This window comes from Punica granatum, chromosome 5, assembly GCF_007655135.1.
Source record: "Punica granatum isolate Tunisia-2019 chromosome 5, ASM765513v2, whole genome shotgun sequence".
Classification (NCBI taxonomy): Eukaryota; Viridiplantae; Streptophyta; class Magnoliopsida; order Myrtales; family Lythraceae; genus Punica; species Punica granatum.
The window spans coordinates 9,720,922-9,746,307 of NC_045131.1; the positions used below are offsets into that span (position 1 = coordinate 9,720,922).

General features: G+C 39.7%; 4 protein-coding genes across 13 annotated transcripts; all 4 read left to right on the forward strand.

Moving 5' to 3' along the window:
• The first annotated feature begins 558 nt into the window (after positions 1–558).
• LOC116209642 lies at positions 559–2,295 on the forward strand. The gene is made up of 2 exons (XM_031543351.1): positions 559–1,623; positions 1,764–2,295. Exons 1-2 carry the CDS (start codon positions 736–738, stop codon positions 1,941–1,943), a joined length of 1,068 nt encoding a protein of 355 aa, XP_031399211.1. The 5' UTR covers positions 559–735; the 3' UTR covers positions 1,944–2,295.
• A 919-nt stretch (positions 2,296–3,214) lies between these two features.
• On the forward strand, positions 3,215–6,720 carry LOC116209640. Of its 3 annotated transcripts, none has more exons than XM_031543342.1 (3): positions 3,215–5,230; positions 5,486–6,108; positions 6,266–6,720. In XM_031543342.1, exons 1-3 carry the CDS (start codon positions 4,291–4,293, stop codon positions 6,425–6,427), a joined length of 1,725 nt encoding a protein of 574 aa, XP_031399202.1. In that variant the 5' UTR covers positions 3,215–4,290; the 3' UTR covers positions 6,428–6,720. The 3 variants fall into 3 exon arrangements, with proteins under 3 accessions (XP_031399202.1, XP_031399201.1, XP_031399200.1); XM_031543341.1 differs by having other exon boundaries at positions 3,216–4,855; positions 5,081–6,108; XM_031543340.1 differs by having other exon boundaries at positions 3,216–6,108.
• Positions 6,721–6,945: 225 nt separating this feature from the next.
• Positions 6,946–18,758, forward strand: LOC116209641. Of its 7 annotated transcripts, none has more exons than XM_031543345.1 (5): positions 6,946–9,106; positions 9,250–13,217; positions 13,996–15,959; positions 17,288–17,355; positions 18,492–18,758. In XM_031543345.1, exons 1-2 carry the CDS (start codon positions 7,337–7,339, stop codon positions 9,421–9,423), a joined length of 1,944 nt encoding a protein of 647 aa, XP_031399205.1. In that variant the 5' UTR covers positions 6,946–7,336; the 3' UTR covers positions 9,424–13,217; positions 13,996–15,959; positions 17,288–17,355; positions 18,492–18,758. The 7 variants fall into 7 exon arrangements, with proteins under 7 accessions (XP_031399205.1, XP_031399206.1, XP_031399207.1 ...); XM_031543346.1 differs by having other exon boundaries at positions 9,250–9,477; positions 9,571–15,959; XM_031543347.1 differs by having other exon boundaries at positions 9,250–9,477.
• Positions 18,759–22,477: 3,719 nt separating this feature from the next.
• Positions 22,478–25,128, forward strand: LOC116207149. Of its 2 annotated transcripts, XM_031540020.1 has the most exons (3): positions 22,478–22,655; positions 22,798–24,604; positions 24,736–25,128. In XM_031540020.1, exons 2-3 carry the CDS (start codon positions 22,814–22,816, stop codon positions 24,919–24,921), a joined length of 1,977 nt encoding a protein of 658 aa, XP_031395880.1. In that variant the 5' UTR covers positions 22,478–22,655; positions 22,798–22,813; the 3' UTR covers positions 24,922–25,128. The 2 variants fall into 2 exon arrangements, with proteins under 2 accessions (XP_031395880.1, XP_031395881.1); XM_031540021.1 differs by lacking the exon at positions 22,478–22,655 and having other exon boundaries at positions 22,685–24,604.
• The last annotated feature ends 258 nt before the right edge of the window (positions 25,129–25,386 follow it).

Here is a 25,386-nt window from a genome sequence, read left to right on the forward strand (position 1 = left end):
TCTTACAGTCTACTTAATCTCCTTTGCATCGACCAATATGATTTGAAAGTTCAGAGAACCGATTCGAAAAATAATATGTGGAAACAAACAGAGCCATGACCAAAAAGTGTCATGGGTCATGGAGCCATGACCCAAGATGTAGCAAATCTGTTGTAAGCCACCAAATTTCGAATTAAAAGTTGATCTGCTACATCCCAATTTAATATGATTTTCTTTTGTTTGTCAGATTTGTCTCATCAATATTCTGAAGATGAAATGGACGGTAATTGTCATGTTTTCTTTGCATCTCACTATCCTACTTTCCTCTGTCCTTATTTTCCGGGCCCTACTAGGGATGGGAAACCCACGGTCAGGATTGAGCCCAGAACCTCAGATTCTTCCTTCTATTTAATATCTCATATGAACGTAGACAATGGGTCCCTTTTCATTGACATATTGGAGACTTCCTGCACATGGAAAAGTACGAAAAAGACATGTCTTGATATCTTTCTCTCTATCCGTGTCTACTAGTCCAACTTGCCATTTCTCTGTTTTAATGTTTGGCATATAAATAATTGGTTATGCAGGTAGCCAGTACTGAGATCTCTATCCAGTTCCAAAGTCCAACATGGAATCAGGAAGACTAGTCTCCCTTAGCAACTTGTCTGAAGAGTCTTCCCTACATTTACGTGCGGCAAACTAGATTAGTTCTACGATACCTGCCTCTTCACTATCTCTTTGTCTGTTTCGACCGCAATGTCGACAAGCCTCCAGCACCCGTGCCACAAGCATGCCTTGATCCTTCGAGAGCTGAGTCAGAGTTGCAGAATACGCTGCTATCTCTGCAATCTCTATTTCCATGGCCCTACCTATTGTGGTATCACATTCAATTGTGAAAGTTGTCAGTTTGACCTTCACCCAGAATGTGCTCTTGAAACTCTTTCTGCCGTTGAAGCCGGCGCCGGCGCAGTTTCCACGATTGAGCATTTTGCCCATGATCATCCCTTGACACTTTCTCACTTGAAGAAGAAGATCAAATTTGATTGCCATGTTTGCAAGCAACCTCCTGAGGGTCTAACATATTGCTGCCGAATCTGCAAAGAGTTTGTGCTCCACAAGTCATGTGCTGAGCTCCCATCGGAGTTAGCACACATATTTCACCCGCAACATCCGCTCGTTCTGCTCCCTGAAGCATCAAGTAATTACCTGTATTGCAGTGTCTGTCATAAAAGATCAGAAGGCTTCACCTATCACTGTGCTGAATGCCACTTCTACTTGGATAAGGAATGTGCTTTGAAGAAGGCAACTGTGAAGCATCAGCGCCATGAGCATAGCCTAGTTTATTTTCAAAGAAGTACAACTGAGCACTTGCAATGCAATTCTTGTGGCAGGAGCTGTAATGTTGACCTTTACCGCTGTCTGCTTTGCAACTATAATATTCACTATGATTGCCTTCCTCTCCCACCGACCGTTCAACACGAATGTCACCTGTACCATCCATTAGTGCTCTTTGATAAGTTTGTCAGTGGGAGGCCTGATGACCAGTGGTGCGACTATTGTGAAGAGATCAGGAATCCAGACCATGGCGTTTACCGTTGTGCGGAGTGCTGGTACACGGTTCACATCGAATGCGTGATCCCCACTGTAAGTCCATGTTTCACAAATTTCTTGCATCTATCCCTGTGAAAAACCATCCTGGAATTACTTCATTGTAATATGGAAAAAAAACATTATTGAAGGAGCTGAGATATTACTGAGTAATTTTAATTATTGCCACTCTTCAGGTCGACTTAGAACCAAATGGAATGCAACCAACCGGAAACCAGCCTGCCCTCGACAAGCTGGATTCGGATATTGCAAGTCTCAAGGAAACCATAGAGGTAATGGAGAAGAACCTGAAGGAAACACGGGAAAAACTTGAGGCACTTAAACTGAAGAGGCAGATGGAGCTTTCGAAGGCTTGAGAAGTAGAATCGCCTGTGGTTTTAGTAATGGAGGTTTACGTCAACCCAGTTTCATTGGTAAGCTTTGTACCATATGTTCCAAATTAGACATTGCTCCTTCAACGTGGTCATAAACCACGGTGTTTGCATCTGAAGTCAGCCATAGCTTGCTTGCTGTTTAAGAATGTGATCGCACATCAAAATTTTAGTGAAGAACATTATGAGTGAGAGGATTGAAGAATTACTCCCCGTGTTCAATGGATGTTCCTGTAGATACTTGTTAATATTTTCTTGTTGGTTCTGTTAATCTCTGAAGGAATTAGATCGATCGTTTCTTGCAACAATAAATTTCAGGTGTGGGAGTATAGATAAATTCTGCTGATTAGCTCTAACAGACCGCCAACTTAATTTGACCTTAAGCCATGACCTTGATTTTCATTTGACATTCGAGCTTATCCGTTGCTCCTATCCCCAGTAATTAGTCTCCTGAAGTCTGTATTACTTGAATGTCTGAGTAACACCACAATTTCAGCAAGATATGTAAGGGATGACTTGAACTTCTAGAGAACTTCCATGTTAACGGATTCATTTTTAGTGACAGTTTTTCGAGCTGGCAATGAAGTTCCATTTGGCCAATCGACTAATTTTGTGCACTTTAATGACTTCTTATTCTCATCTATGCATGCACAAGCGAAAGACTGCTGGACGAAAGTAACATTCTTGTAATCCATAGCTGGAACAGCAAGGACAAGAGTAAGGACGACAGTAACCTATTACTGTCAAAAAAAAAAAAAACTCCTAGGAGTTACAAGGACTATGGTTGGCCCAATTCTTTGACATCTAATTTAAAATCCTTAATTATAGAAGGAAAAACAGAGGGAAAAAAAAAGAAGGAAGAACCAAAAAGCAAACACACTTTCTCGCTTGTTGGCCTAGAGATCGCAGTTCGATACCTAGTGAGACTACCCGTGCCCCTTTATTAATTATTTAGGATGATTTCTCCTTCATTGTATTAAACTTTGTACCTCTTTATAACAAAAAAAAGCAAACATACTTTCTCATCAACTATTTTTCTTTCCTTTTTCCGGTGTGTCCTACCAGCTATTTGTGCATGCTTTTCATGAGGTGGGGTAAGATAATGCTTGTTTTCTACGCGAGCCACCTCGTTTATGTCCTTTCAAGACTTCAGGTAAAGTCAAGCATACTATTCAGTCGTTTTGTCGTGCTTCATCTGATGTTCGGCTTTGGGCGTTCGTCCACCAAAATTTTACCGGTTTCAATATCAGTTACAGTTTAAATTAAAAATAGCTGACATTTAATCCATATGCTTAGCCCTACTTGAAGCAGAGTTCCGAGGGGCTACGGACAGAAAAAATTTCTGGTCTGTGAGAGAAAGGAAACTGGTAAATAAAGCTAAACAGCACTGGTTCACCCTGTGCAATTTATTTTAGGGAAAATAACACCGTGGTATTATATTTTGAAAAATTATCACAATGCATCATGAAATTTTTAAAATTTTTCACCGGCTAAGACCAGGCCAGCGGCCCGAATTGATGGTTGACAGCCGGCAGGGCCCCCCGATCAACCCTTCATTTTCATTTTTTTAATATTTTTCATTTAATTTCGTTTAAATCCCTCAAGTTTTCTTTTGTGCAATAATGTCTCTAAAAATGTCGTAATGTTACCATTCAATCCAATTTTGGACGGAAAAGTAACGATATGATGCACGGTGAAAAATTAAAAAAATTTCATGATGCATCATGATAATTTTTCAAAATATGATGCACTGTGAAAATTGTTTTCAAACTATGATATGTGCTGGCATTTTCTCTCTATTTTATGTATCGGGCATAGTCAGAGCCACTTGAAAATTGTGAAATTTTTTAACATTGATCGTTGTCACTAAACTTTTGACCGATTCCGCGTGATGGAAAGCAGCCGTAGCTTAGCCCGATAAGCATTAGTTTATATTTATTATCAGCCTCGGCTTTTACGAAACAAGGGATGCATTCCATTCTTCACATTGTCTTTGAGGGCAATCAAACAAGGCAAAAACACAGACCTACTTTTTTTTTTTTGCTGGAAAAAAAACACACACACACACACAGAGAGATCTTGCCTGGCATATTGTCTTTATTAGGTGGGGAAGTGTAATTTGATTCTCTTTGGACATGCCATGCGAAGAGGAGATGGCTGCATATTTTGCATTTGTTTAACTTGCAGGTGTCAAGATCTATGTATCTGAGTTGTAAATGTGTTTATCTCTACCAATTTCTGGGCGGATCGATATATCGTTGCTCCACCTCTCGACTTGGAAAGCCTCCTTTCCTCACTCTCCTCCCCCTGCTGACAGTTTTCTCTGAGCTGAATGGCAAGTCTTGAATATCCTGGCCATGAGCATGCCCTCATCCGGCAAGAGATCAGTGAGAACTGCAGGGTTGCGTGCTCTATGTGCAGTCAAGATATTCGCGGCACGGCCTACTGTTGTCAAGAGCACTGTGACTTCTTTCTGGATGAGTCATGTGCTTCAGTGGAATTCCCTCCGCAGATAAAGCACCCTTCTCATCCCCAACACTCACTCTCACTCACCCTCACACCCGGCAAACCTTGGTATGATTACAATTGTGGAGACTGCAGCTTCAGCCTGGAAGCGAAATTTGCCATGGCAACTTTGTCCACTCCTCAAGATGAGCTGCGAGAGGGGGAAGAGGATGTCATTGAGCATATTTCTCATGAACATCCCCTCACCTCTTTCCACGTTAACATACCAAACTGGGCCATGTGCAAAGGGTGCTGGCTAAGGATTTCCGGTCGAGTTTATGGTTGTCGCTGCTGTGGGTTCTTGCTTCACGAGTCATGTGCTCGGGCACCTAGAGTGATTCTGCAACACCCCTTTCACCCCCAACACTCTCTCACCATTGTCTTCGATTGCGGTAAGGGCTTCCATTGCCAAGCCTGTGATACTGAAAAGCACAATTACCTTGGATACTACTGTCATGAATGCCAGGTCCACCTTGATATGCCATGTGCTAGTGCTATCACGTTTCCATCACATCCATTTCACGATAGGGAGCATAACGAGGATGGGTCAACAATGATCCAACACTTTTCCCATCGGCACCCAATGAAATCTTTACAATTGAGTTCGGTGGGTGCAGATATCCGCTGCAAAGTCTGCGAGCTCCACATATCCGGTGAAGTTTATTGTTGCCCTGAGTGTATTTTCTTCCTCCACAAATTATGTGCTGATGAGTTACCTCAAGTGATAGCACATTATCTTCATCCTGAACACCCTCTTACCTATCAAGGTGAGTGCCAGTACAGAGGAGGGACATTTTACTGCAATTGTTGTTCGCGAGAATATACCGATATGCCGAGTTTCCGTTGTGAAAGTTGTTATTTTGACCTTGACCCCAAATGTGCTCTGCAAACTCACTCTGCTATTCAAGAAGGGGTTGCTACCACGATCCAACATTTTATCCATGATCACCCCTTGACGCTCTATTACTTTAAGCCCACGAATTACTATAAGCCCATGAAGAATCTAGTCTTTCATTGTGAAGCTTGCAGGCAGCCGATGACGACTGACGGCCTAGCCTACTGTTGCCTTGTATGCGATAAAAATAATGGTGACAGGTTCTTGTTGCATCAATCATGTGCTCACCTACCCTCAGGGCTAGAGCACCCATTTCACCCGCAGCATCAACTCAAGCTTCTCCCAAGGGCACCGTCAGCTGAGCACTTTTATTGCAGTGCTTGTCACGAAAGATCACAAGGCTTCACGTTCTACTGTGCCGAATGTGAGTTCCACCTAGATTTAGTATGTGCATCCTTGAAACCAACGCTTGAGCATCACCGGCATGAACACAATTTAACCTATTTTCAGAGAAGCCCATATAAGTATCCGTCGTGCAATTTCTGTCGTAGGAGTAGTAGGATTGATGTCTATTGCTGCTTGCCCTGCAACTTCAATCTTCATCATAAGTGCCTTCCCCTTCCACCTGTCATAGAACATGAATGTCACCCGTATCATCCTTTAGTCCTCTTCAGTAAGTTTGTTCTTGGAGACCCCAACGACCAGTACTGTGATTTCTGCGAGGAAATCAGGAACCCTGACCATGGCGTTTACCGTTGTGATCAATGCTGGTACACAACTCATATTGACTGCGTGATTTCTATGTCTGAGGTAAGTCCCGCACTCCGAAATTTTCATTATTTTCTTGTTATTAGTTGGTCATTGCATAGGATCACCAAACCTGGAAACATTAAGATTATAGAAGGAAATGAAGAATTTTATGATCACCAGTCTTACTAAGCAATCTGATCATCCTCGTCATTTACAGGTAGAAGGAAATATATCAACACAATTTGAAGACCGTCGACTCACCAAATTAAATGAAGAAATTGCAAGCCTTGAGGAGACGATCAAGGTGATGGAGACAAATCTGGAGGCATTAACAGAAAATCTGGATGCACTGAAAGTAAGGAAGAAGAGAGACTTCTGAAAGTCGTGAGGCATGAGAAGAGCATAGAACTCAATGTCTCGCAGTTGAACGTTCGATCGATATATTTGTTGTGAGCAGACATGTATGAGTTCGTCTTCTCAAATCACACTTCATTCCTCTATTGTGTGCCAACTTCATGGTGTAATCTTTTACTTTTATAGTTTGTTTATGTATGCTGGTTATGGAGGTTATGAAAATCTCTATGCTAAATTGTATAGAAACTCTCATTACCCTCCATAACCTTGCATAAACCTCAATCCAAACAGCCACTTAGTTCAATTCATCAGCCCAAATACTGTGCCCCGCTATTACGTATTACTCATCACGGATTTATCTCTCCCCTACGCCTTCGGTGCTAGCTCAACCTACAGATAAGAGAAGCTACTGAAGACATTCTTTAGAACTTGTAATCTTTTAGAATGTTCGAGTGCTCAACCTACAGACAAGGAGAAGGAAATATAAAAGGGAGGATGTAACCGGAAACAAAGGAAATGGTAAGGGGGAAAGGGAGGGAGGAAAGACTTTATCTCAGACCAAGTAGGTTACCATGCACATAACTCAAAGTTATGCATCTGCTATGCTACCTAACTCTTGACTAATCCTTAAGCATTAGCCTGCTATGCCGCTACCAAATTGCCCTTCATCTTTTCCATTTTGTCATTGAAGCATCTTTTCATTTTCAATTATTATATTAATTACATCAGGCAATCATACTTTTGGTTGTCTTTTTTTAGTCAAGAAATGCTGCACATTGGAAAGAGGAGATTCCTACAAAATTTTATATTGCTGATTCATGTAACTAGCTGGTCTTAAGATCTATGCTATTGAGTTTAATATTCGAACCTCTTGGTACAGGAGCGGTCCTTCCCAACCTATCTTCTATCTGGAAACCTCCTCCCTCCCAACTAGATGGCGAGTCTTCAGCATCAAATGCATCCCCATGCACTGAATCGGCGAGTATTAAGCGAAAATTACAGCATCGATTGCTATTTTTGCGGGCAAGTGATTCAGGGCTCAGCCTACTGTTGTCAAGAGCACTGCTGGTATCACCTCCATGAATCGTGCGCCTTACTGGAACTTCCTCTCCAAATATTACACCATCCATTTCATCCCCAACACCCGCTTGAGCTCATCCCCAACACTGCCAACGGTACAGACTGTGGTTACTCCTGTGGCGATTGCAACTACTTTATGGAATTAAAACTTGCTGTTGCGACACTGCCTCCAGAAAACAACGAGGATCAAGAGGAGGAGAGCAAGGAAGAGGAGGGCATAATAATCCATCATGTTTCTCATGATCACCCACTCATCTCCTTCCGTGCAAAGATGCCCGAGTGGATCACGTGCAGAGGATGCTGGGTTAAAGAGTCGGGTCGAGTTTATTATGGGTGTGGCGAGTGCCAGTTCTTGCTCCATCAGTCTTGTGCTCAGGCACATCCAGAGATCCGACATCCTTTTCATCCGCAACATCCTCTCACCCTTGTTTTCTATTATGAGAATCGCTTTCGATGCCAAGCATGTGGTTTTGAAAAAAAAAGGCAGCTAGCATACTACTGCCATGAATGCCGGTTCCACCTCGATGTGCCTTGTGCTGCTCTCTTTGGTTCCCTCCTGAAAAATGAGGACCGCACGATGATCCAACACTTTTCCCATCCGCACCAAATGACATCCTTTCATTTACAAATGAAGGCGGCGTATATCTTCTGCCCAGTTTGTATCCTTCAGTTATCTGGTGAAGTTTATTTTTGCCCCGACTGCTTTTTCCTCATCCACAGATCCTGCGCTGATAAGTTATCCCCAGAGATAGTGCACTTCCTTCATCCCAGCCACCCTCTCAAGCTCCTAGAAAAGCCTTGGTACAGTTCGGGAAGATACACTTGCAGTTCCTGTTGGAGAGATGACGGTTCGGCTCTGCATTTCAATTGTAAAAAATGTATGTTCGACCTTCACCCTGGTTGTGCTATGACTACTCTCATTGCTGCTCAAGATGGGGTAGCAACCGAATTTCAACCTCATGCTCATGAACACCCGATGACTCTTTGTGTAACGACAGACAAGACAGACAAGCGCTGTGCAGCTTGTGAGTTCTACGTCGACGACCAGCTAACCTATTCTTGCAGTCTCTGCATTGAGGGTTTTGTGCTCCATAAATCATGCGCAGAGCTACCTAGGGAGATAGAACACGCATTTCACCCGGCACACCCACTCACCCTTCTCCCTCAGGCACCAGCAGACTACTTCTACTGCAGTGCTTGTCGCGCAAGGTTTGAAGGCTTCACATTCTGCTGCATAACTTGCCAGTTCTACATAGACATAGGCTGCGCTTCCCTAAAGCCGACTCTGAAACATCCACGCCATGAGCACAGTTTAATTTACTTCGACAAAATTCCTATCCTAGGGCGGTGTGATTCTTGTGGAAAGGGCAATAACATTGATGCATATTGTTGCCTGCTGTGCAACTTTATTCTTCACCATGATTGCCTCCCTCTACCACCTTCTGTCAACCACAAATGCCACCCTTATCATCCATTGATCCTGAGCGATAAATTCATCGATGGAAACCCTGACAGCCAGTACTGTGATTATTGTGAGAAAATCAGGAATCCAGATCACGGTGTTTATCGGTGCGAAGAATGCTGGTACACGGCCCACATTGGCTGCGTGATAACAGAAACTGAGGTGAGTACACATTTCACAACTTTTAATTCTTCGAAATGTGTTTGCCCATCAATTAGATTGTGGAAAAGAACTTCGGAACTAGATCATCACGAGTATTGCTATCAGGCCTATTATGATCATGCGTTTTCTGTGTGCAATTCCAGAGTGAACCAGATCTGTTAGGGGAGCCATACGAAGATCCTCATCTCACCAGAATGAATGAAGAAATAGCAAATTTGGAGGCGGCGATAGAGGTAATACGTAGCAACCTGAAGGCATCTAGGGAGAAACTGGAGGCACTTAAAAGACAGAGAGACAGAGACTTCTCAAAACCGTAAGGAGAGTGTACGTCATATGCTCTCCTGACAGATCAAACTTCGTCTCTCTCATCGGTTAGTGAACTGCATATTGTTTGTGGCTGAACGTAGCAGGTGGTAGGAAGCAGTTCTATTGTTTCTCTAATTTACTTTGGCTTTCTGATCCAGGAATGAAGTTTCATTCACATCCTATGGTGATAGACTCCCTATTCATAGTCCTCCCAACCCATCAAACTCTGTTGAGAAGCCATATACTTTCACCTATCCCATGGAATGCACTTTTAGATTAAGGAGATAAGCTAAAATATAATTACCTTTGAGTTCGACATTTCAGTTTGACACATAAAAAATGTGCTGTTTGCATACTAGGTAGTTGGTAAGGTAAAGGCTGACCAACTCAACAATTATTCAACGGAAAATAAGAGCTCTGCCTCAGGGTGCAGCTAAGATATCAATATCTTCAGTTTATGTCGTTGAGATCATATGTGGTGTCACGACCCGAAATTTCAGCAACATTTTTCCTAAAGTTCTAAACTTTTGAGGTCAAATATTAATGCTAATTAAATTATAATATTTCCTTCATGATCAGCCATAAGTATATATAGAAAATCATATATCTCAAAAAAGATAAATATAGCATATTTCTTACAGCATCCCATGAGTAGTTAAACAAAATCTTTCGGGTCATAACTTATTACAAGCACTATATACATAGCTCTAATACCTGTAAAACATAAAGTCCTAGCTAACTATCTTCCATGTCGAACCTCGATATCAAAATGATTCTCCCGTGCAGCCTCTAACTTATCTGAAAAATAATATGCAGAGTGTGAGTTGCATCTCAGTGATCACAAGATTCCACAGTAAAATGAACTACTATTAAATAAGAAAAATATTTTTAAACGACCAAGTGTTCATATGGATAATACTAGCATACACAAGTTTGTCATTTTATTCCCCAACACAGCATGTTATACAATATATACAAATAATTACTAAATTCATTCTTAAACAATCAATTATCTTTATAACCATATAATAATATTAGAATTAACCATTAACTCAGCACTACCTAACATTCATGCACTGACTAAATCAAGCTCTAGCAAACAACACAGTTTTCACAAAACAACTTCAAACAACCTCAACAATCATCACATCTATAGCAGTCAGACAAGACAAACAATATACAGCACAATCAATCAATATAGTTATAGGATCGCATTTTCTCGCAACCGAGTTACAACTAGCATAGTGACCCTGCATCTCAGCTTAAATCTCCATTACTCACCTTACCACTTCTCATAAACGGAGGCCACCCATTATCAAACCTCCAACCCAACTTCCATTTTATATCCGTCGGTTTAGCGATCTAGGTGTCCATTTTATATCCCGTCCAATCAGGCAGTCTAGATGTCCATTTTATATCCCGTCAGATCAATGGTCAACCACACGCCCAATCCTAATTTGCCGGGTCTAACAGTCCCATATCTATAACAATCGAAAAATATCAGTACATATCTCAAGTTAAAATGAAACATAAGAGGGTAATATCTCTCAAATCCTTTCACATAATATAGGAAAACCGATTCTTTAATCTCTAACTATCACAACATTCTTCTTAAATAATTTATATAATTATAATACATCATTTCACAAGGGAATATAGTTCTCACAAAACTCCCAAGATATATAATTAGATTACAAATAGCGTGCCTTGGTCTTATCAATTGCAATCATAACAAGAAAACATATCATCTATCATATCAATTCTACCCATATATATATACACACATATATATCTCATACATGACCACTTCACAAGTTTACATTCCATCCACTTTAATTTCCGTCAGCATTAACAACCAATCAATACCAATTTGTCTTATTTCTCAAATCACCCTTTAACAAGCTTTAAACTCACATATTACTCAAGCAATTAAACAAATTAATCCTTATAAACTTAACACATTCCTCAATGTCCAACTTGGCTTGTTTATCCCATCACAATTAAACAAAATCCTAATTCAATAAAATTAGTAAGGTAAAACCATACTAAATCCCTAGAAGCATTAAAAGAAAAGGAAAGCACACTTTTCACATTAAAAGAAAATATGTTTCTTCTTGTCAGATTTAGTTAGTAAATAATCCTTGTAAAACATAATATTAATAACTTGTAATTTAAGTTCACATAGAACCAATATTCAAGGAAAACTCAATCATATGATAAGAAGAACCCAATTCACTACATCTCACATGATCCACCCAAATCCTACCGTGCTACCAAGCAACTACCTCCATCTTCTACGTCAAAATCTGCACATCACCTCTCCCTCAATTCTCCTCTCAATCTTTTCTCTAATAGTCACTCTTCATGCTCTATTCCATAATTATAAATAAATTCAGCTGACCTAACACACTCTAAATTCACAGAAGAACGTAATCAGAGAAGTGAAATTACATACCTGACATGCCCATAATCAATATATACATGCTATATATATATACACACACACTAGATGCATGATTGGGTAAAAATGCCGGGTCTCACATGTGGACGGTCGGCATCTACTGTTCACCTTGGTAAGCTTCAGTAATGGACGTTTACATCAACCCTCTTCATTGGTAAGCTTTGCACCATACGTGTTCAGTCAAAATTAGACATTGCTTCTTCAGCTTGTTCATATACCACGTGTGTTCACATATGGAGTAGGTAGTGGCTTGCTTGCTGTGAAGAAGATTATGTGTGAGAGGATATAAGAACCACTCTCCCGGTTCACTGGATGTACCTGTAGATATTTGCTACTATTTTCTCTTTGTTCTGTTCGTCTTTGAAAGAATTAGATTGAATTTTCTTGCCAAAATAAGCTTTAGGTGGGTGGACTAAAGATAAATTCTACTGATAAGCTCTAACAGACCAAGAACTGTGACGTTAAGCCACAATGTTGATTTTCAATTGACACTCAAGCTTTTCCATTGCTCCTATTCCCACGTGATTAGTCTCGCGAAGTTGGTATTACTCGAACGTCCGAGTAACACCACAATTCTGCAGGATATCTCCGAATAAGTTGATGCTTACTTCTATGTTAACAGATACATTTAGTGGCAAGTTTTTCGAGATGGCAATGAAGTTCCATTTGCCCAATCAAATAATTCAGTACTCCTCATTACTTTCTTATTCGTCAACTGCATACATGCTATAGACTGCCGGACCAAAGTAACATACTTGTGATATATATAGCTCATGTTGATTCATTTTACGGGTGACTCTTTTTTGCGATACCGTTATCGACTCTGATGTGAGACCCGGTAATTTTATTACAATCATGCATGCATACATACATATATACTTACATATGTGTGTATATATATATGTATTATATATAATATGCTTTTATGTGCTGGAGCATGGCATGGGCTCCACGTGCCATTTCTTTTTCTTTCTTCCTTTGTTTTGTTCTGCTACTTTCTTTTTCTTCCTTTGTTCAATTCTGCTGCGGGAAAACGAAGAAGAAACAGAGCACTAGAGGGAGGGAGAGAAAGAGAAAACAGGCGAGAGAAAGAGAAGGAGAGAAAAGAGTGAATGAGCTTTGGGCCTAGCTCGGAAGGAAGAATATACAGAGCAGGGAGTACATGAAGATAATAGAGGCTGTTGATGATGGAAAAAAAAATGTAAGGTGAGAGGTTGAAGAATCAAACAGAGATGAACGGGAACAGGACATCAAAGGGAAGTGAGAATATGCAGCAACAGGAACTGAGAGAGTGCAATAAAGGCTCAAGGAGAGGTTTAAGGGAGAGTACTGTGTTGGTTTCGGGTATGGATGAATAATAATAGTGGATGAACTGTCTTCTTATTCTTTTTCAGAACCGAGGAAACCGAGACTATACACCTGGAAGGCTCGACTCGTTGAGTTATCATTTTGGGGGTCTTTGTGAGAATTTTTATTCCACTATAGAATGAAATTAAATCTTAAATAATGATATAAATGCTTGTTTGAATGAGATAAGTTGAATGAAGATAGTATGAGGATTTTGAGTATTTATTGTAAATGAATTCGCTTAATTGCGGTGTGGTGATATTATTGTTTATAGCCATGATCCGACAGTATATAAAAAGGGATGCCTAGACCTCTGATCTGGCAGGATACAAATAGAGACGCCTAGGCCGCTGATCCGGTAGGATATAAAAAGGGATGCCTAGACCGTTGATCCGACGGGATATAAAATGGATGTCTAGACTCCTACTGTCAGAGGATAACAGGCAGCCCTCAGTTATGAGAAATCAAATGAGGAGTTGTTGGATATGAGTGCGGGGTCACGGTACCATCGAAACTCTGTCGCGAGAATTGCGACCCTATGGCTACTATTATTTGTTGCTTAAGAATGATTGCTTGAGTTATGAAATATTGAATTGGCTGATAAGAGAAATGCTAAATATTGGAAAGTGGGTATATTTATCATTAAAAATTTTGAAGTAAATGATATGACTGTAATTGTTGATGTGAATGCATAAACAAGTTGATATTTCATTTTGTTGTAGAATGTAATACTCACTGAGATGTAGCCCACCCCCCTGCATATATTTTTTTTCAGATGATCTAGGAGCTAGACTAGCCGTACGGGATAACTGTTTGGACAACGGGGATCAGCGTGGAGGATTTTTGCAGTTAGGCCCACTCATAGTATAAGTAGTAAGTTCTTGTAGAATGCTATGATCATGTTACGACCTGAAACTTTTGTTTAGTTAGTTTAGAGATTTGGTTGAGAAGAAAATACTCTGTTGAGATGTATATATGTATTGGAACTTGCTGGATTGGCCATATGTTTTTGAAAGATGTGGGAAGCAGGTTTTATATAAATAGTTTATTTGATATTGGATATTGAGGAAATACAGAGGAAACTCTGCTGAATTTTTGGGTCCTGATATCTGAACTTAGTAAATACTAGCTGGAGCAGTAAAGGACATTTGTAAGGACAATGGCAACCTATTATTGTCATAAACTTCTGGGATTTTTATGGACTGTTGTCAACCCAATTTTTTGATATCTAATTTAAAATTCTTGATCATAAAAAAGCAAACATTTTTTTATATAAACCAAAAAAAAAACTTTAAATCACACTTTCTGAACTATTTGTGCGTGCTTGTTATCTTTGCTTGCCACCTCATTTATGTTCTTCCGGGACATCAGGTATAGTCAAACACAGTATTCAGATGCTTTTTGGGGCGCTGTATCTGATGTTCCGAATTGGTTGTCCCTTCCGTAAAAGTTCTCCTATTTTCAATATCAGTTACAATTTCAATCTGACATTGAATCAATATACTTAGTCCTACTTGAAACACAGTTCTGGGGGTCTACGAACGAAGGAATTTTTCCTTGTCCGTGGGAGAAAGGAATCTAGTTTGTTTTTAACATTTATCGTTCTCAGAAAAAATTTTGATCAATTCCATGCGACAGAAAGCAGTGGTGTCACGACCTGCTTTCCACATCTTCCAAAAACGTATGACCGACCCAGCAGATTCTAATAAATATATACATCTCAACAGAGTATTTTCTTCTCAATTACATCTCTAAACCAACTAATCAAAAATTTCAAATCGTAACATGATCATAACATTATACCAGAACTTACTACTTATACTATGAGTGGGCCTAACTGCAAAAATCCTCCACGCTGATCCCCGTTATCCAAAAAGTTATCTTGTGCGGCTAGTCTAGCTCATAGCTCATCTAGAAAAAATATATATGCAGGAGGTAAGCTGCATCTTAGTGAGTATTAAATTTCACAATAAAATGAAGTATTAAACTTGTTTATGCATTCACATTAACAATTACAGTCGTATCATTTACTTCAAAATTTCTAATGATATATATATATACATGCTTTTCAGCCTTGAACCTTTCTCTTATCAGCCAATTCAATATTTCATAACTCGAGCAATCATTCTTAAGCAACTAGTAATAGTAGTCATAGGGTCGCAATCCTTGCGACAGAGTTTCGACGGTACCGTGACCCCACACTCATATCCACAAATTCCTCATTTCATGTGAAATCCCACATTTTTATAGGCATTCACATGCATATGGTGCACACATGTGTGTGTGTGTACACTTATGTATGAAAGAAGTCCATGGGCTAGCGTTAGTGGATTAAGGTCATTAAGCCCACAAGGCCTCCAATATTCTCCCTCAGCCAATACTTTATTTTAAATTAATTTTTAATTATTTCCTTCTTGAAGCTTCTTCCGCCACCTTTAACTCCTTTTTGCTTCATCTTGGGTTTTAATTTTCGGGGGCTGTGTTCTTCGACTGAAGAAGAAACAGAGCAAAAACAGAGAGAGAGAGAGAGAGTGAGCTGAGCGAACTGAAGAGGAAGAAGAAGAGGACGAAGAGGAAGAGAAGAATATCTTCGAGAAGCTTCTGCTTTGATTTCCTTTTTACTATAACTCGATTTCAATGGAGGTTTGTGAATTTTTTTGCCTTGCTTTCTTCCTGGAGTTCTGATTTGGGGATCTCGTATGTGTACAGATAACTAAAAGAGGTCTCATACATTAGAAGGTGAGTGAAGCTGGAGATTTTGTCAGTTTTGTGTTCTAATCTTGGCTGTAAAATCTGATCTTGTTCTTATTCTTCAATTTTTAAGCTTTCCCGGACCTAGATTGATCGTGCTAGTTCCAATTTTAATTTTGTCCATGCTTCTGCATCAGATACGGACTGATTACCATTAAAAAATAATAATAATAAAGATTGGACTGATACCGAGAAGTACGAGCAAGCCTTTCGAGGATGGCCGGAGTCTAGGATTTCTAAGAAGCTTATGTTTGCATTACATTTTTTTTTGTAACTGGACTGGACCAATTAAATTTCGATGAATTATTGGGATTTTTCTGTTTATTTATCTGTCCTTGGGGATCTGATTAGTTGGTCACATATTTGTTCATATTTCTTTTCATGGCTTATGCCTAAGATTGAAGTTTCATGAAGCTGGAGATGTGATAGGTTTTATTCCACTAGGCTTGTCTAATTGCTATGGGGTGTATTGTTTGATTGATTGAGTTATATGTTTTGATGTGTTATTATGTGAGGATATGAACTTAGTTTGGTGAGGTTATTGAGGAGAAATTTGCTGTTGTTTTGAAATATTTGAAATCGGGTTTAAGCACCTTATTATCAATTGCTCTTATTGTTTGAGTTGCCTATGTGAAATTGATTTCTTTAGAAAATCGCCTCAGTATGGTCTAAATGAATCATCAGATATGATTTTGTTTAGTGGAGGACTTAGGGAGATATACAAACTAGCTTATGTGTATTAAAAGCATTGTAGAAGTAAATATTATTGGTCCATTTTATTTCCTATTAGATTCATTGAACTGCTCTGTCAGTGCTGATTTAAACATTCGTTTAGGTTGAATGATATTACTCTATCGATTGTCAGTTAGCCCTCTCGATTTATGTTGCTTATCGAAGTTGGCGGAAGGTAAAATGAAAGTTTCTTTTGTTGTTTGCCTTGTTAGATGATTCGAAGGAACGGGGGTAGACTTATATTATGTAATTTCAAAGTATAATTTTTGGTCCTTGCTCCAAATGAAATAAGTAGTTTTTAATAGAATTTTTCTAATGATTTCAATCCTTTATTGATTGAATTATCCTATTAACGATCAATGTGAAATCCTCTGTTTATTTACTTAAACGAGGTGCCAAATGGAGATTTTTTTTTAAGCGGTGTTTGGACAAAGATGAGAGAGTTATAGGACAATATGAATATGATATAAATAATTTTGTATTGTATTAAGACAATGGGTTGTAAAGAAGTTCGTGGGAGGTATTAGAAGCCCCATAATGGTGTTATGTTAATTCTTCTCTAAATTTATGTTTGCAATTCATAGGATCGAGGAGACTGAATTCTTGCACTCTGAAGGCTTGACTCGGTGAGCTATCTTTCTTGGAGTTGTCGGTGAGTACTTTATTCCATTGTGAAATGATATATATATATATATATATATTATGTGAATACTCTATTATCTTGTAAAATGATGTATTATAGTTATATAAATTATTTAGGAAGAATATTGTGATAGTTAGAGATTAAGAAATCGGTCTTGCTATGTTGTATGAATTGATTTGAGAGATATTGCCCTTTTATGTTTATTTTGATTTGAAATATGCAGTGTGATTGTATATGTTGATTGTGTATGAGATATGTGATGATAATGTGATACCATTGTCATGTGATTGAGATTGTACTTCTGTATGATGATATATGAGGTGCGATGACATGATTGCAATTGTTTATGCTTGTGATTGTTGTTTGATTATAGCCATGGGACCGCTGATCCGGCGGGATACAAAAAGGGACGCCTAGACCGCTGATCCGGCGGGATACAAAAATGGACGCATAGACCGCTGATTCGGTGGGATACAAAAAAGGACGCCTAGACCGCTGATCCGGCGGGATACAAAAATGGATGCTTAGACTCCTACTGCCGGAGGATAAGGGGCAGCCCCCGCTTATGAGAAAGGAAATGAGGAATTTATGGATATGAGTGCGGGGTCACGTTACCGTCTCAACTCTGTTGCGAGGAAATGCAACCCTATGGCTATATTGATTGGTTTGTACTGTATATTGTTTGGCTGGTATAATTGTTGGAGATGTGTTGATTGTTGAGATTGTTGGAGGTGTGATGATTGTTGAGATTGTCTGAAATTGTTTTATGAAAATCGTGTTGTTGCTAGAGTTGGATCTGTCAATTGATTGTGTTGTGAGTTGTTATGGAATGCTAATGAATGAATGTTTAATGTTTATGTGATATTGGGTGTTAGAGAAACGGTTGGAAGGGTTGTGTGAATTGGTTAGTAGAACTTAAATTTAGTTATTATATTGGATATAATTATTATTACAGTTTGTGTGAATATATATATATATATACTGTGTATGTATGCCGAGTGAGTTGATAGTTGGATTGGATTTGATGATATTAGTTATTTGATTATTTAGTTATTTGTAATTAAATATTTATTTAAAAATGTTATTTTACTCTGGATTATAGTATTCACTGAGATGCAGCTCACACCCTGCATATATTTTTCCAGATAGGCTTCCAGCTACGCGGAAGAAACACTTTTTGATATCGGGGATCAGCTCGGAGAACTAGGTAGGGACCTTAGTTATTTGATAGATATCCTTTTTGGTATAGAATGGATTTAAAAATATTACGACCTGAAATTTTGTTTAGTTGTATTACAGATATTGGTGCGAAAAAGAAAATTTCTCTTTTTTTGAGATGTATATACATATTAGAGCTTACCAGGTTGGTTGTATATTTTTGGGAATTTTATGAAAAGCCAATTTTAGGTGAATAGTTATGTGGTAATGGATATCGAGAAAAGATAGGGAAAATCCAGTTGAAATTTCGGGTGGTGACATTTCATTTCTCATAAGTGGGGGCTGCCCATTATCCTCCGGCAATAGGAGTCTAGGCGTCCATTTTATATCCCGTCGGATCAACGATCTAGGCGTCCCTTTTTATATCTCGCCGGATCAGTGGTATAAGCGTCCCTTTCTGTATCCCGCCGGATCAGCGGTCCCATGACTATAAACAATAATATCACCACACCGTAATTAACCGAATTCATTTAGAATAATTCCTCAAAATCCTCATACTATCTTCATTCAACTTATCTCATTGAAACAAGCATTTATATAATTATTTAAGATCTAATTTCATTCTATAGTGGAATAAAAATACTCACAAAGACTCTCAAAATGATAACTCAAGTTGACCTTTCCGGGTGTATAGTCTCGGTCTCCTCGGTTACTATAATTATAAACACGGTTAGAAAATCATGTATGAATATGTATATATATATATATACACACTTATATATCTCATTCTGAATCTGTCCATATCAAATAACACGTCGAAATCACTCGATGGAAGCATAACAAAGCATAGAAATGAAGACTTCAGGTGGCTAAGAATATTTATTAGCCCATGGAAGCATAACAAAGCATAAAAATGAAGACTTCAGGTGGCTAAGAATATTTATTAGCCCAACAAATGCAATGGACGGCTAGAAAACAAGTTTAATTCTTCATTTCATAATCAAAACAACATCTTATCTCCCTATGATCTCTAAGCATAACTCCTAGCATGTCGAGCTCAATTATCACGTCAAGAGGAAATTAACAACTATCCAAACACCAATCAGTAGCTCTCATATGCCTACACGCATAAACGCCCAACACATCAATAACTAATTGGATTCAAGCTCAACTCCTGTCTTAAGTATGGCTTCAAGCTCAACTCCTGTCTTAAGTATGGCTAACGATAAAGGAATCAAAAACAAACAGAAGCTGGATTTTCTAAAGCCTAGAATCAGCTAATTTCCCACGTGAATTGGCTGAGGAGAAGAAACAAATTAAAGAACTGATTACTGAAAAGAATATGAAGACAATTCATCCACTATTATTATACTTCCAGACCTGAAATCAACACAGTACTCTCCCTTAAGCTTCACCCGAGCTGTTACTGCACTCTTTCACTTCCTCTTTCTACGTATTCTCACCCCTCTTTGATATCCCGTTCCCGTTTATCTCTGTTCGATTCTTCAACCTCTCACCTTACACTTTTTCCATCGTCCTCATCTTCTTCCTCTACCGTGAGCTTCCATGAATTCTCAATCTCGTTCACTCTCTCTCTCTCTCTCTCTCTAGTGCTCTCTGTTTCTTTTCGTTTTTCCTCAGCCAAGAACAGAGCAAGGAAGAAAGTAAAACAGAATTAAGAAAGAAAAGGACAAGAAAAAAAATCACACGTGGAGCCCATGCCATGCTCCAGCAAATCTAAAGTGTATTATGTATATATGATTATATATATATATATATGCATTTATAAGTATTTATGTATATATGCATGTTGTAATAAAATAAAAAAATACCGGGTCTCACGAGTGGTAGGTTAACCCTAGGAGCAATATATTAATTAGCAACCACGGCTTTTACCAACAAGGGATGGATTCCACCCCTCACGTTCTCTTTTGGGGGCAATTAAACAAGGCAAAAACACAGATCTACTTGCCTGCATATGTTACTGCAAGTTTTTTTTCCCTTGATTAACATGATGGAAAAATTTAAGGATATCTAGGAAGGAAAGACCATTTTCAATATGTTTCTTTAGTCGTTCCTTCTCTCTTTCTTCAGTTGTCTTTATTGGGTGGGGAGGTGTACTTTGATACTCTTTTTAAATCTGGACATGCCGTGCCTGGAAGGAGGAGATGCCTGCATATTTTGCATTTGTTTAACTTGCAGGTATTGAAACCTTTGTACTGAAGTTGTAAGTGTCGTCTCTACCAATTTCCGCGCGCATCAATATACCATTGCTGTACATCTCAACTTGGAAAGCCTCCCTCCTCACTCTCCTCCTCCTGCTGACAGTTTTCTCTGAGCTGAATGGCGATTCTTGAATATCGCAGCTTCTGGATAGCAGGATGCACACCCAAAAAAAAGCTCAATACTCTTAAACTGAATAGACAAATGGAGCTATGGAAAGCTGAGAGAGTAGAACTGCTTATGGCTTCAGTAATGGGGGTTTACATGAACCCACTTTCATTGGTAAGCTTTGTACTGGTCAAATTAGAGATTTCTTCTTCATATGCCACGTGTGTCCCCATCTGAAGTCGGCGGAAGCTCGCTTATTGATCTGAGAGTGACAGTCTTTTTTGTTTTGTTGGTTTTAATTTCGGGTTTCGGTTCAGTTCGGGTTAAAAAGACAGAACCCAAAACCGACCTGTACGTAAGGATACTAGTTCGATTCTAGAACCGAACCGATAACCAAAGAACCCGAAACGAACTCGTTATTTGGTTCAGGTTGGTTCAGGTTTTCGGTTCTACTCGAACCATGGAGACTTCTAGTACCAACACTTAATAACTTGAACTTTTAAGTGAATATGGACCCAAGTCCATAGAAACCAATGAAAATTTTATGGTATAAGAGCCCGGGTTATGCATATGTGCGCATACGCACTAACACCACGCCAAGTCCAATGTTTCCGAGAGTAGCCAAAAGCATGCCTCGTGTTAGTCCCCTCTCACCCGAGCAAAGAAGATAAGCCCGACTCGAGGGTAGTTGCTGAGGGCGGATGTTTAAGGACACATGAAAACGTATAGATAGAAATAGACCACACGTTGCCACATGGAGAAAATAAAGGAATAACCTTGGATTTATATTTTAGGTGGACATGGCTCAAGTTCTTATAAATCCAATGAAAATTCTTTAATTAGTCTCGTGAAGTCTGTATTACTTGAACGTCTGAGCAACACCGCAATCTCTGCAAGATACGAACGGATTACTTGAACTTCTATGTTAACGGATTCATTTAGTGGCAGTTATTCGAACTGGACGAAAGTAACATACTTGCGATGCATAGCTGGAACAGTAAGGACTGCAGTAACCTATTATTGTCACAAATAACAAAGGAGGGAAAAAAAAAAAGGCTCCTAGGATTTACAGGGACTATGGTTGGCCCAATTCTTTGATATCTAATTTAAAATCCTTAATCATAGAAAGGAAAAGCAGAAAAAAGGAAGAACCAAAAAGCAAACTTTAAATTGCACTTTCTGAACTATTTGTGCGTGCTTTTCATGAGATGAGATAGGGTAATGCTTGTTTTCTTCGCAAGCCACCTCGTTTATGTTCTATCAGGACTTCAGGTATAGTCGAACACAGTATGCAGTCGTTTTCCGGTGCTTCACCTGATGTTCGGCTTGGGTGTTCCTCCGCAACAAGTTCTCCAACTCAGTTTCAATTCCAATTACATTTTAAATTATAACAAGCTAGTCCTACTTGAAGCAGAGTTCTGTAGGTCTACGAAATTTTTCGTCTGTGGGAGAAAGGAAACTAATAAATTAAGCTAAACAGTACTGATTCGCCCTATGCAGTTTATTTTATGTATTGGACACAGTTGAAGCTACATGAGAAGGTGAACTTTTTTTAACGTTTATCTTATCATTAAACTTTTGCAATTCCGTGTGACGGAAAGCAGTGGTAGCTTAGCCCGAGAAGCATTATTAATTAATATTAGTTACCAGCCTCGGCTTTTACGAAACTAGGGATGGATTCCATTCCTCACATTTTCTTTTGCTTCATTGGATAATATACGTGGAGACATTTGAAGATATCAAGGGAAGGGCAGGACGGACAATTTTCATGCCTGGGGAGGAAGAGATGTCTGCATATTTTGCATTTGTTTAACTCGCAGGTATTGAGATCTACTTATTTGAGTTGTAAGGTTCGTATCTACCAATTTCTTGGCGGATCGATATAACATTGCTGCACGACCCCTCTTGACTTGGAAAGCCTCCCCACCCCCTCCTCACCCTCCTTTTCCCGCTTGCTGACAGTTATCCTCTGAGCTGAATGGCGAGTCTTGAGTACCCCGGCCATTGCCATGCCCTGATCCGGCAAGAGATCAGCGAGAACTGCAGGGTTGCCTGCTCTATGTGTGGTCAAGATATTCGCGGCACGGCCTACTGTTGTCAAGAGCACTGTGACTTCTTTCTGGATGAGTCATGTGCTTCAGTGGAATTCCCTCCGCAGATAAAGCACCCTTCTCATCCCCAACACTCACTCTCACTCACCCTCACACCCGGCAAACCTTGGTATGATTACAATTGTGGAGATTGTAGCTTCAGCCTGGAAGCAAAATTTGCAATTGCAACTTTGTCCGCTCCTCAAGATGAGCAGCAAGAGGAGGAAGCGAATGTCATTGAGCATATTTTTGATGAGCACCCCCTCACCTCTTTCCACGTGAATATACCAAACTGGTTCATGTGCAGAGGGTGCTGGTTAAGGATTTCCGGCCGAGTTTATGGTTGTTGCCGCTGCAGGGTCTTGCTTCATGAGTCGTGTGCTCTGGCACCAAGAACAATTTTGCGACACCCCTTTCACCCCCAGCACCCTCTCACCCTTGTCTTCGATTGCGGTAAGGGCTTCCATTGCCAAGCTTGTGATACTGAAAGGCACAATTACCTTGCATACTACTGCCATGAATGCCGGATCCATCTTGATATGCCATGTGCTAGTGCTATCACGTTTCCATCTCATCCATCCCCTGAGAGGGAGCATGAAGCGGAGGGGTCCACCATGATCCAACACTTTTCCCACCGGCACCCACTGAAATTTATGCAATTGAGCACAGTGGGCACAGACATCCGCTGCCAAGTCTGTGAGCTCAACATATCCGGTGAACTTTATTGTTGCCCTGAATGTATTTTCTTCGTCCACAAATTATGTGCTGATGAATTACCTCAAGAGATAGCACATTATCTTCATCCCGAACACCCTCTTACCTATCAAGGAGAGTGCCAGTACAAATCAGGAGGATTCCGTTGCAATTGCTGTTTACGGGAGTACATCGGTAAGGCGAGTTTCCACTGTGAAAGGTGTCATTTTGACCTTGACCCCAAATGTGCTATGCAAACTCATTCTGCTTTTCAAGGAGGTATTGCTACCAAAATCCAAGCTTTTAGTTATCTTCCAACCATGACACTCTATTACTTCAAGCCCAACAAGAATCTAGTCTATCGTTGTGTGGCTTGTATGCAACCGCTAACGACTGAATGCGTAACCTATCACAACCGCGAATGCATTCCTGACATCATGATGCTTCATATATCGTGTGCTCAGCTACCCTTGGAGCTAGAGCACCAATTTCACCCGCAGCATCAGCTGAAATTTGTCCCAAGGTCAACGTCAGCTCACCACTTTTATTGCAGTGCTTGTCATGTAAAATCAGAGGGCTCCGCTTTCTACTGTGCTGAATGTGAATTTCTCCTTGATTTAGCATGTGCATCCTTGAAGCCGACGCTTAAACATCACCACCATGAACACAGTTTAGCCTATTTTCAGAGAAGTCCGTATAAGTACCCGCGGTGCAATACTTGTAGGAGGAGCAGTAGGATTGATGTCTATTGCTGCCTGCCCTGCAACTTTAATCTTCATCATAAGTGCCTTCCACTTCCACCTGTCATTGAACATGAATGTCACCCATATCATCCATTAGTCCTATTTGATAAGTTTGTTCAGGGAGACCCCAACGACCAGTACTGCGATTTCTGTGAGGAAATCAGGAATCCTGACCATGGAGTTTACCGTTGTGATGAATGCTGGTACACAACTCATATTGACTGCGTAATCTCTAGGTCTGAGGTAAGTCCAGCATTCTGAAATTTTCATTTTTTTTTTCATTATTTGGTCATTGCATATTATAGAAGGAAATGCAGAATTATATGATCACCACAGTCGTACTAAGCATATCAATCATTCCTCGTCATTTCCAGGGAGAAGGAAATACATCAGAACAAATTGACGACCCTCGACTCACCAAATTAAATGAAGAAATTGCAGGCCTTGAGGAGATAATCAAGGTGGTAGAGACAAATCTGGAGGCATTAACAGAAAATATGGAGGCACTTAATGTAAGGAGAGAGAGAATTCTGAAACGTGAGCACAAGAAGAGCTTATAGTTCATAGTCTCGCAGTTGAAACCATCCCATTGATTCGATATATTTTCATTGTAATCAGACATGTATGAGTTTGTGTTCGTCAAATCACAGTTCATTCCTCTAGTGTGTGCCAACCAGGTGTAATATTTTACTTTTAGTTCAATTCATTAGCACAAATACTGGCCCTGCTATTACTTCTTGTTCACAGAGGATTTATCTCACCCCGTTCGTCGCGGATTTATCTCTCCCCTGTGCCCTGAGTGAGACCAAAACAGGTTCATGCTTTCTATCAGCAGCAAATAAAGCTTCTGACCAACGTTCTTTAGCATGAGAGCTTGTAACCTGTTAGAGTGTCCGAGTTTTCGACCTACATTAAGTAAGAGAAGGAAAAAAATGAAAAGGGAAAGGGAGGGAGGAGAAGATTTTATTCGATAGAGTAAAATGCAGTTTGCACCCTAACCTTTGGGCTTAGTGGCAAAGTGCCCC

Excerpts from the sequence above, each read along its gene's own strand:
- LOC116209640 (XM_031543340.1), top strand. The coding sequence starts at position 4,291 with ATGGCAAGTCTTGAATATCCTGGCCATGAGCATGCCCTCATCCGGCAA. Across the intron at positions 6,109-6,265 it reads GCGTGATTTCTATGTCTGAG|GTAGAAGGAAATATATCAAC; the intron begins GTAAGTCCCGCA and ends CGTCATTTACAG.
- LOC116209642 (XM_031543351.1), top strand. The coding sequence starts at position 736 with ATGTCGACAAGCCTCCAGCACCCGTGCCACAAGCATGCCTTGATCCTT. Across the intron at positions 1,624-1,763 it reads TCGAATGCGTGATCCCCACT|GTCGACTTAGAACCAAATGG; the intron begins GTAAGTCCATGT and ends GCCACTCTTCAG.
- LOC116207149 (XM_031540020.1), top strand. The coding sequence starts at position 22,814 with ATGGCGAGTCTTGAGTACCCCGGCCATTGCCATGCCCTGATCCGGCAA. Across the intron at positions 24,605-24,735 it reads GCGTAATCTCTAGGTCTGAG|GGAGAAGGAAATACATCAGA; the intron begins GTAAGTCCAGCA and ends CGTCATTTCCAG.
- LOC116209641 (XM_031543344.1), top strand. The coding sequence starts at position 7,337 with ATGGCGAGTCTTCAGCATCAAATGCATCCCCATGCACTGAATCGGCGA. Across the intron at positions 9,107-9,249 it reads GCGTGATAACAGAAACTGAG|AGTGAACCAGATCTGTTAGG; the intron begins GTGAGTACACAT and ends GTGCAATTCCAG.